This window comes from Loa loa (genome assembly GCF_000183805.2).
Source record: "Loa loa unplaced genomic scaffold supercont3.141, whole genome shotgun sequence".
NCBI lineage: Eukaryota > Metazoa > Nematoda > Chromadorea > Rhabditida > Onchocercidae > Loa > Loa loa.
The window spans coordinates 118,035-128,983 of NW_018108321.1; the positions used below are offsets into that span (position 1 = coordinate 118,035).

Genomic DNA, 10,949 nt, shown 5'->3' on the forward strand with positions numbered 1-10,949 from the left:
TTTATTATATATATATATATATATATATATATATATATATATATATATATATATATATATATATATATATATATATATATATATGTATATGTTATTGATCGGATGATGATAAAATACTGGACTGATCTTATCTTGAATTATTCTAATATAAATAATATGATATGTGTTATGTTCATTGATTTATCTATTGGTCAAAGGATGATCTAATTGTTTATTTTATTCGTATTAATGAAATTCGGAACTCTAATTAAATTCAGTAAATTAGAAACCCAAATTAGATTTAATGAATTAAAACTGATTTCATTCATCTTCTCTTGTTAAATTAACTATCATTTAATCTTAAAGTACAAGCGAAGTAAATCAAGAGGAAATGATCTATTTGCATATAGAAAGGAAAAAATGTTAGATTTGTTTTGACCTTCAAAAAAAAAAAGATTTAATTTCTGGAGAGAAATTGAACATGACATAATATTAGACAGTAGAAATAATTGAATATATATATATATATATATATGTATATATATATATATGTAAATAGAATGAGATAAAAATTAAAAAATGAGAATGGATTAGTTATTTATGCTTCATGTTAATTAATCCATGTTCTTGACAGCCAATTTTTTTTCCTGATTAATTGAAATGACTTAGTAAAATAATTTGCTCACTGTGCTATACATATAAATTTCATTCAAAAAAAAAGAACCGAAAAGATTTCGATATAAATCATTTTATTATAACTAACATAGCTATAAATTAAATAAATACTAATAAAATTATTCAAGCGAATTTCAACAGAATGTTTTGATATATATTAACATTTTGCTTATAATAAATTATTTTTTTTTCATCGAAATCTTCATAAAAAATTTCCATCGTTTTTCTATTTTTTAGTTTATTTTAAAAGATCAAAAATCAAATACTAATATATCTTTGCTGCAAATTATTCATTATAGCTAATCATTTTTAATGATCAAAATCTTTGGTCATTTACATATTTCCCTCTGTTTTAATCTAAAATTGTAGGAGAAAAAAAAAAATGTATGAATGAATGCCAATGTCACCGCGGCTAATTATGTAAAAAATCATTTCGATTATGCATGAAAGAAAACGGAAAAAAAAAGTATACATGTTGAGGTCGTCTTCGGTTTGTCAAAGAGAAAGTCTCCTGCTGCTTTTGCCCCCCATTACTATTTGTACCCATTAATTCTACTTCATATCAAATATACCTTAGATATAAATTACCGATTTGCTCAAAAATCAAAAATCATACATGCTGCTGTCATCTTAGCAATTGTTATTGTTAAAAAGAGATAAAGAAAGTGATAAGATTTCGTCTTGATTTCCAACAATTCTAATCACCAGCAATCATTTATTCAATTGAACCACTCGAATTTACTTATAATTTATTAACAATTACTTATGGTAAATAGTATGAATTTTACTTTTTAAAAAAATTAAAACCCTTTTCTTTGAAAGAATTTCTCACAATTTGCAAACTGATATTTTCAAAATGCAAAAATTTTAAATAAAAAAAAATTGGTTATTAAATATTTTCCCTAATAAAAATGATGAAAGCTAATTTCTCATATTTTAAAAGAAGGATATGCACATATATTAAATTGCCAGAATTATTTTAGTTTTTTGAAAGCATCAATTAGTGGGATATTAATGAGTGTATAATTTAAAAGGATGTAATATATATATATATATATATACATAATTGCTGAGAAAAGTTCCGAAAATTGGCACCTTATGAAGGATGGCAGTAAATCACCATTATATACATGCACAAAATGGTTAATTTTAATTATTTTTAAACTTCATGAGCAAAGATTCCCTTTTTCTCTCTTTCTCTTTTTTTTTATCCTCAAAATATATTATTTGCTCACTTGTTAATAGTATTTCAATAGAAATATATTTTCAAATAAATGGATAAGTTAAACGAAATTACAGTAATGATATAAGAAATCTCATATCGGAAAAAGGAAAACAGCATAAGTAGAATTTTGCAATTTAGAATATAATGTTTTTCTTTTAAATTTAATTTAAATGAAAATCTCATCCAGTTTTTACAGCTTTATTTTTCAACAAATGAAGATGATTTCTTAATGGAATATTTCTTAAATGGCTTTCTTTTTTTTTCTCTCATCCATTTAAAGCTAAAAATGTAATATTGAATTTAGAACGAAAAATTAGGCCAACCAATAATCATATATCAAATTATAATTTATTGAATTTTTAAAACAGGTTGACTTAATGCATATGCCTTTTCATATCACAACTGAAAGAGTAAAACCCATCAAGCAATATTTCTTGTGTACAATTTATTGCACCCATAAGTTATCATTTCATCTGATGGTAAGCTTATTAGTGATAAATATAATCTTTTTGTAATAAGCTCGTTTTCCTTTTATTTTTTCTTTAATTTCCTTAAATGTTTTTTTTTTTTTTTTTTGACACTCTCTCAAATCGTCATTACTGAATTTGTAAATTAATCAATCAGTCGGTATTATCTGTAATTAAGAATATAAGTCGATGAGAAAATTAAACGAATATGAATGATTCTCGCGCACTCTGCCCACTATTTTCTTCATCCATTTCTTCTCTTCCTTCATTATTTAAAAAAAAAAAATTCCGCTATTTATTATCAAAACATTTTCTTCCCACAAGATGTCGAAGAGGAAGAAAGTAACGAGAGATTAGTGTGCGGAGTGAAGAAGAAAGAGGATGAGATTACAAGTACGTGATGTCACGCATGTCATAGCGTCAACATCACGCACGCCATGGTGTCAACATCACGCACCCCATGGTGTTAACGTCACTCACGCCATGGTGCCAACGTCACGCATGCCATAGTGTCAACATCACGCAACATTACGTCATTGCTATCTTCTCACTTATCTATCCTCAAATTTTACATCCATCCATATAATTTCGTAAGCTATCAATGTGTAGCTAATTGCTTCAAATGTAGAAATTAAGAAAAGAAAAAGGAAAAGAAGGAAACAATCTATCAAAGAATTGTATTGGGTTAGACTAACAGATTTCATCTAAACAGAGGGAAAATATCACATTCATATAAAGGAAGAGGAAGAAAAAGAAGGAATTACTGAGAAAAGAGGGAGGTGAAAAGAATAGAGACAAACACACATACATACATACATGCACGCATCAGCATTTCATCAAAGTTTCCAAGCGTACTGTATTTTCAATTAGCAAACTTCATTCTGTAATTCTTTCCCTTGTGAAAATTTAGATGGAAAAAAGAGAGGCGCACTTGAACAATTATTGAATTAATAAGTTTATAAGAGATGCAAAATTTTGTTTAAATCAATTAAATTAAAAAGAATTGCACTTGGATAACCATTGAATTAATAAGAAGGAAATGAAAGTTGTGTCGGTACATCAAAAGGTAAAAGTAAGTTATTAATGAGAAGGTAAGTAATCATCAGGAATATTTACATTTAACACACCACCCTTTTTTTTCATACATTTTGTATGAATTTCTCATTTTATAAATAAGTTTAAATTTTTTTTAAAAAAAGAACCCAGTACTAAGGAATTGCATGAAATTTTAAAACTTGTCACTTTTACCTGTCGTTACTAAGATGATAAATAAGAAGGGGATGAAGCACACGTGAATGTTAAGTAAACTACAAATTGTTCCTTGTCAACTTCCAGCATAAAAATTCAACAAATTTTTTTGATAGAAATAATTTGCTTTGGTATTTCGATCAAAGCATATTGAAAGTTCTCGAACTTCAACAAATTCGATTTTTTTGAAGGAACCTTACTTATCGTCTCTTTTTTTGGAATGTATTTGGATGCTTGTATGTTAAACCAATGGAGTAGTTTAAAATTGAATTTTTTGTTAAAATTTGGTTTTTAAACTGGTCAAGATTAAATCCTTTCGACCTACAACTAAATTAAATTAAATTGCCACCAAGGCACTGTAACTACTTTTAATTATCACATACATATGAATTTAGCGCCAAAGATTATTTGTGTCGTTTTTGTATTTGGAATACATTTCACAATTCTTTTTCCATTCTATTCTATTTATTTGGGAAATTATTCAATTTCAAAAACAGGTTTAACGAATGAATTTCCATAATTAACGAGCATATCACCAAATTATAAGGAGGAGGGAAATTCGAAACGCATTTATTTTAGAAAATGAATTTTTAGGGATGCTTATCCATCTTTTCATCGAAACTACAAACATATGAATAGATCAAATTAACATATTCATAATTTGATATATATATATATATATATATATATATGTATCTCATTCGTCGTCTTAGTCATCCAGTTAGAAACATCTGCTGTCACCTCCTTTCAACAATTCTTTACATCAGTTGATCCTCTATCATATTTCGTCTCCTTTTCTTATCTTTCATGAATTAAATTGAAATTTCTGGGTGTTCAAAAAGAAACTTCCTCTTAAATATTTAAATTTGCAGTTGCTTGAAATTTCAACGAAAAATGAGAAATCATTGGTTGTTGGATTTGTTGAACAATATCAAACTTTTGAAGAGTTTAATTTATAGCAGTCTCAAATCAATAAGTTCTCCAAGTTGCTAGGATGTGAACTCGAAACAAAAGTTACGGTAGGACTTCGGAGACAAAAAAAATTCATTCAAAAAAAACTTTTCGTTTTTAGAAAAAAGCTAAGATATATGAAAGTCTGCGAAAATCTATAGAAAAGGACTAAGAATGGAATTTTGTTAAAGGTTTGTTGAAAATGCGCAAAAAATTCTAATGAAAATGATAAACATACCAGTATCAGATGGTGTTACCATAATATGCAAGGGATGATGATGCGGTATCACTGGTGTCCCTGAAGCAGCAGCTGTCATCGATGTACCAAGAATGTATGATAGATAAGCGTTCTAAAATTAGTGCAACTCAATTTTATTAAATTTGAGTTCATTGAATGAAATATCTGAGAGAATGAAACGAAAAATGGAGGATGAATCCCGTCATAAATTGTCAAATTAATAATTTTAAAAGTTTAATTATTACCATATAACAAACTATCGCTTGCAATGAGGCATAGCACTGAGGCTTTTAAATCATATATCGCTTCTTTTTTTCAATCACAGATCAAAGTGTTATTTATATTTTGCTAACAAAGAATGTTGTTATTATTAACCTGAATATGTTGGACCTGAGATAAATCTTGTCCATCAGCGGTAACAGCAGCAGCAGCAATAGCATTAGCAAATGAATTTGGATCCATTAATGAATTAGGAGCATGAGGGATTGTAAAAGCTGATGGTCCAGCTGTGAAAAAATGTGGCCAAGTAACAGCACGTCCATATTCTGCCAAATCGGTACACCTAAATTAGGCCAGTAATGACTATAAAAGAGAAAATAAAACTATAAAGGAAGAAATGTTTCTTTAGATTTCTTCTGAACAATATTACTCTAACTTTTACTTAGTATAAGGTTCAAAGTATATTTTGCAATGGTTTAATTAGGTTCACAAACCGACTGCCATCATCATCTGTTGAATGACATCGACCAGTTCCACCATTATCATCATCACTTGCTGATGAGCTGCTGCAAATGAAATTGACTTAATGAGTTATTTGTCATTTGAATTTTTAAATTTTTCAAAAAAAAATGTCATCCCCAAAATAAACTGTCAACATCTGTTATCAAAAATAGCAAAATGTTAGTAACAATAATAAAAATATATTCAATTTAAATTATCAAAATAATTTCAAACCTGGCTCGACTGCTACTGGATTCTTTCTTTTCCAATAATTTAGTTATACTGTAGGCATTATTTTTCCCTTTGTTTTTGGTACTTGTTGTACCGATATTAATTTTATCCTGATTATTAGTATTGCGGAACCGTTTCGTTCCACAGCGTTCTTCCGATTGTTTATTTTCCGGACTGGACCGTGATGTTGACTTACGTTGATGATTATGCATTGCTGCTAATACTGATGATGATGATGATGATGATGATGATGATGATGATGATAATGATGATGATGATGATAATGATGATGAACCCTGAAAATGTGAAACAAATTATGAATAATTTCAACTTTAGACTTTTGATAAAGTATAATTTTAATAAAAAGTGTTTGTCGCAGATAAATTACAAGAATAGCGATGATGACAAAATGTTTAAATTAATTACCATTGTGTTGGTTGCAACAACCGAACTACTTGTAACATCCGGGAAAAATGAATTCATTGAATGATATTTAACGAAATATCCTGAAGAAAAAAAACAAACGATTACGGTAAAAAAAATTTGAAATTATAATATTGGCATTAGTTAAAGTAAAAACTATTGAAGATGCATATCAATATTACAAATCTCCAAATAACCGGAAAAAAAAGTCAAATAATCAAATCGGTTATGTTGAATTCTGTCAAATTCTTATTTGAGAAATTCTTAAACATAAAAAAAAAATGAAGAAAACTGGAATTTCAGATACAAAATGAGGAATTAATGTTTAATAATCAAAAACAAGCAACTTTGATGAAGCTACACATATGTACTAATGATTTTAGACAAATAAGTTTTTCGAATCCTTAAAACGATTTTCGGTTTATTTCAATCGAAAATTCCAAACGAGTGATTAAAATTTTAAAATCATTAAAAAAAACACCAAAAATAACTTTTTGCATACATCTTAAAAAGCATGTATAATAATAAACAGAAAGAAAAGATTGTCAACTAATGCGAAATGAAACGATTCCCTTTCAATTTCACAATTTCCAACTTTCCTTTTTAGCTTGAATTTGTATAAAATTGCTACCATTCGTATGAAAGTTAAGGGATAATTGATAAATTCAATACACTTCACTAAGAACTTACAACTCACAATTCACAAATGTAATTCATTTTCAATTTTTCACCTAAATTATAAATTTCATCAAATTGCTTTTTTCCTGAGAATTTACATGAATGAATGATGAAATACCTTTCCTGATCCTATTTTTCTGATCGATACGCTTTTTTTTCTCCAATTCGTTACCAAAATTTTGCAAGAGATTTCTATGGAATGGTTGAATTAATTAAAAGAGGTAATAATGTTTCGTAAAGGATGACTATTGGTGAGAAAATCATTCAACAATTTTTATAACAAAAAGAAAAAAGAAAGAAAGAAAGAAAGACATGAAAAGTTTGTTAGATCTTTAATCATTGACAAAAATTTATTTTACTTTCGTTATGAATTTCACATGAAATATTATTAATAATGATAAATAAGAAAGAGAAATGAATAATGAGCAGAAATAGGGAGAAAAAAAAGGAATTGAGAAGTGAGAATTTGGGTTTTAAATAAAAAAAAAGGAAATCTTATCCAAACCTTATCATTCTGGCTAATTGATATTAAAACGATTACGTTGAATGAATTTTTGGAATATTTTAAATAAGCAAAAAAAAAATAAAAGTTTGTTATTCATATCAACGATCGGATAGCCTAAAGTAAGCTACTAATGAATGGAAGTATAATGGTTGAGATGAAATGAGAAGAGCGATTTGTTTTATCCAAAGGTAAGATAGCAATTATTTGATCATTTATGGATAACAGAATCAAGCTTAGTATTTTAAGAGTGCATTATGTTACTGAAATGCTAAGAAGGCATATTAAAATAAAACTATTCTGGAAATTTATACTATGAGACTTTTATTTTTCAACACTTACAATTGGTATAACTATCCAATCATTCTTTAAATAATTAAAAGGTGAAGTATCTACTTGTAAGGCATATAATAAACGATATTACTAATATCAGATGAGAAAATCTCTGATATTACTAATATATCATTTCTACATCTGTTTGCATTAAAATCATTGATAACATTTGAAAGCAATAAGGATTGAGTATAATTTGAATTCAAAATCCATTCCTTTCTTACTTTCTAATTTCTTTCATTTTAACATTTCCAAAAAAAAATTGTTTCTGTCAGCAAATATGTTCCAATGAATCGCATTCTCGACGGAATGGGGCGGTATTGTTCAATGAAGTGCCAGTAAAAAGGAAAAAAAAGCAGGGTATATGGTAAGTTCCTGTTCATCGGTATGTGTGTATGTGGGTGTATATGTGTTTGTGTGTATGTGTGTGGAATATAAGTTATGGGTATGTGTGATACATTTCCCGAGATGTATCAGTTGTTATCGATCGTATGTCTAAATGAACAAAAAAAAGTTTTTGAAAATTCAAAATAACCAAAAGTAATCTTTCTTGTATGCTTGAATTAAATTTAAAATAATTTAATTCCATAAACGACAAGAAAATTTGAAAAAAAAGAAGAAGGAAAGGTTCAATTTTTTAGTGTCGAAAAAATACGTCCGAAAGAAGAAAAAAAAACATGTAATTTTATAGGTTGGACAAGAGATAAAAATAATAATGATTGGATAGCAACTTGGCTCCACCTTCCTCTTCTTCTTGGAACTAGGCTCTTTTTATCACTTTTGGCTAAATAGAAAAATGGCATAGCCTTTTTGATGGATAAATTATTTCCTCAGTTGCTAGAACGAAAAGATAATCAATTTTATTGGTAAGCTAAACCCTTTTATTTATTTTTTATATTTTTTAATTCTTCCATTATCATTTTTCACCTGCAAAAAGAGTCACAAATAAATGCAATTTTGAATGCTACTTTACCGCTTCAGGTTTATTTATTTTATTAAAGTTTTCATCAAAAAAAAAACGATTAAAATTTGGTAATCAAAAAAAAGAATAAAAGAGGAAAGGAAATGATGGCAGAAGGTACTTCTGGAAGGTACTCCAAAATAAGCTTAATTTTTAGAATAACTGCTTAATGGATTCAAATTGACTATACGGTATTATAAATGAGATACGGGAAGGTACGAGATGCGAGGCGATTTACGGGAGAAAAGAGAAAGAGGAATGAAGAGAAGGATGATGACAAGTGCAAGTATAAAAAAAAAATGAATAGATGAAATCTGATAGATTTTGATTTTTATTTGACAACAAAGATGGAGGAAACAAAGATGGAAACAAAATGCTTTGTTGAAAATAGTGAATGAAAAGCTTTTATTATGGTGAGTTATTGCTTCATATCAGATGAAAAGGAGGAGGAGAAAGAATGAGGAGGAAGAGGAAGAGGAGGAGGAGGGGGAGGAGAAGGAGGAGGAGGAGGAGGAGAGAGGAGGAGGAAGAAGAGGAGGAGGAGAAGAAATGAGACAGGAAATGCATATTTTTCAAAAAACATTCCTGTGAATTAATTATTTTGTAAGTGATTTTTTTTTTGTTTTCAGAATTTGTTTTCTTCTTTCTAAGCTAATCGTTGAATTATTTTCCTATTAACTTTGGAACAGGAAAATGTTGTGCATTTTAATCCCTTCCATTCCTCAATTATTCATCCTTTCCTTCCGGATTCCGAAATGTTTCTTCCGTAAAACATGATATTCTTATATCTAATATATTATAGTCTCAATCTAATGCTATACTTCCCCAATTACAATATGAGCATAACGATGAGTATGAACAAAATTTAAAAAACGAAAACAAGATTTATTAAAGATTATTTTACAATAAAATAAAAATAGCACTTAATTGGTGGCATATGAATTAGACGAAATAATTGTACGATGAAATTGCTAAGTAAATTTTGCATATTGTCAATTATTTATACAATATATGTCTACTTTTTTTGATCAATACTACTACTGATAAGTTTATAATAGTAAACAAATATTCTACAATAAACAAAAATTAGTTGGATTCGGATCGATTAGTGATGATAATCCGAATTCCGTTCCGGAGAAAATAATTTAAAAAGATAGCATTATCTCATATATATTTCTAAATATTTAGATCATACATTTTTTTTAAAATCATATACTAGCTCCTATCCTTATCGTTCTATTGACATACCGGATTATAATTAACAAAATCCTGATACTTTTTTTTAGGGAAAAAAAGGAAGTACATAAAATATTTCTATAAAGGATAATTACATGCATATTACAGAGACAAATGCGCTCACTAAATACTTCATCTCTAATTAGTAAATTCATTACGTTAAACAATATAATGATTGGAGTAGACGTTCGATAACTTCTTTGGTTAGCTTTATATAATTAGACTGGAAAATGATTGAAACATGAAATGCTTTGCTCTTGTTAAAAAAAAGTGACGACAAAATTTCGCGTCAAAGTTATTCTTTACCGGAAAAAGAAAGAAAAAAACCGGATAGATTAAAGTGACAGCAGAAAATATTATCGAATAAGCAGCTTAGTGAAACTTTCCGATTAATTTTTGACCAATAAAAGGAATTTTAGAAACGGAAACGGAAAATCCTATTTCGTGCATACTGAATTGGTTATTTATCTCTATGTGTGTGTGTCCGTCTGTCTGTGTGTCTGTCCGTCTATCTATCTATCCATCTATCTTTATATGTAACACAACATTAGATGAAATGATGGGATAAAATAAACTGTGAACAAATCAACTGGACGATAAATATAATCGGTATTGACAGTATGAACGGTGGTAAATGATTATATTGGGAAATTTTCATTTATTGTTAAAAAATTTTTATGATTGGAAAAATTTTGATTGCCTTTTTCCATCAATCTCTTCTTTCTTCTCATTTATTTCATAAAACTGGCCAAAATTGCTGCATGCGTGCAATAAAATGCAAGTAGCAATTTGAAAAAAAAATACTAGTAAAAATTCTGTTATCCTAAAATCAATTTATTTTTACCAATGATTTTTTTTTGATTTTGTTTATTACGATTACTTTTAATTATCATTTATTGCTATTGCTATTATTATTGTTTTATTATTATTATTATTTTATTGTTATTATTATTATTATTATTATTATTATTATTATTATTATTATTATTATTATTATTATTATTGTTATTATTATTATTATTGTTGTTATCATTATTATTATTATTATTATTATTATTATTATTATTATTATTATTATTATT

At 27.5% G+C, this 10,949-nt stretch overlaps 2 protein-coding genes across 2 annotated transcripts; one reads left to right on the forward strand and one right to left on the reverse strand.

The window, feature by feature from the left end:
* Nucleotides 1-4,673: 4,673 nt before the first annotated feature.
* Nucleotides 4,674-6,217, reverse strand: LOAG_09184 (hypothetical protein; the record flags this gene model as incomplete). The annotated part of the gene is made up of 6 exons (XM_003144712.1): nucleotides 4,674-4,690; nucleotides 4,784-4,895; nucleotides 5,159-5,345; nucleotides 5,497-5,568; nucleotides 5,738-6,030; nucleotides 6,161-6,217. The coding sequence occupies 6 exons, from the start codon at nucleotides 6,215-6,217 to the stop codon at nucleotides 4,674-4,676; spliced, it is 738 nt and encodes a 245-aa protein (XP_003144760.1).
* Nucleotides 6,218-9,066: 2,849 nt separating this feature from the next.
* On the forward strand, nucleotides 9,067-9,222 carry LOAG_09185 (hypothetical protein; the record flags this gene model as incomplete). Its single annotated transcript, XM_003144713.1, has 1 exon — nucleotides 9,067-9,222. One exon carries the CDS (start codon nucleotides 9,067-9,069, stop codon nucleotides 9,220-9,222), a length of 156 nt encoding a protein of 51 aa, XP_003144761.1.
* Between the last annotated feature and the right edge of the window lie 1,727 nt (nucleotides 9,223-10,949).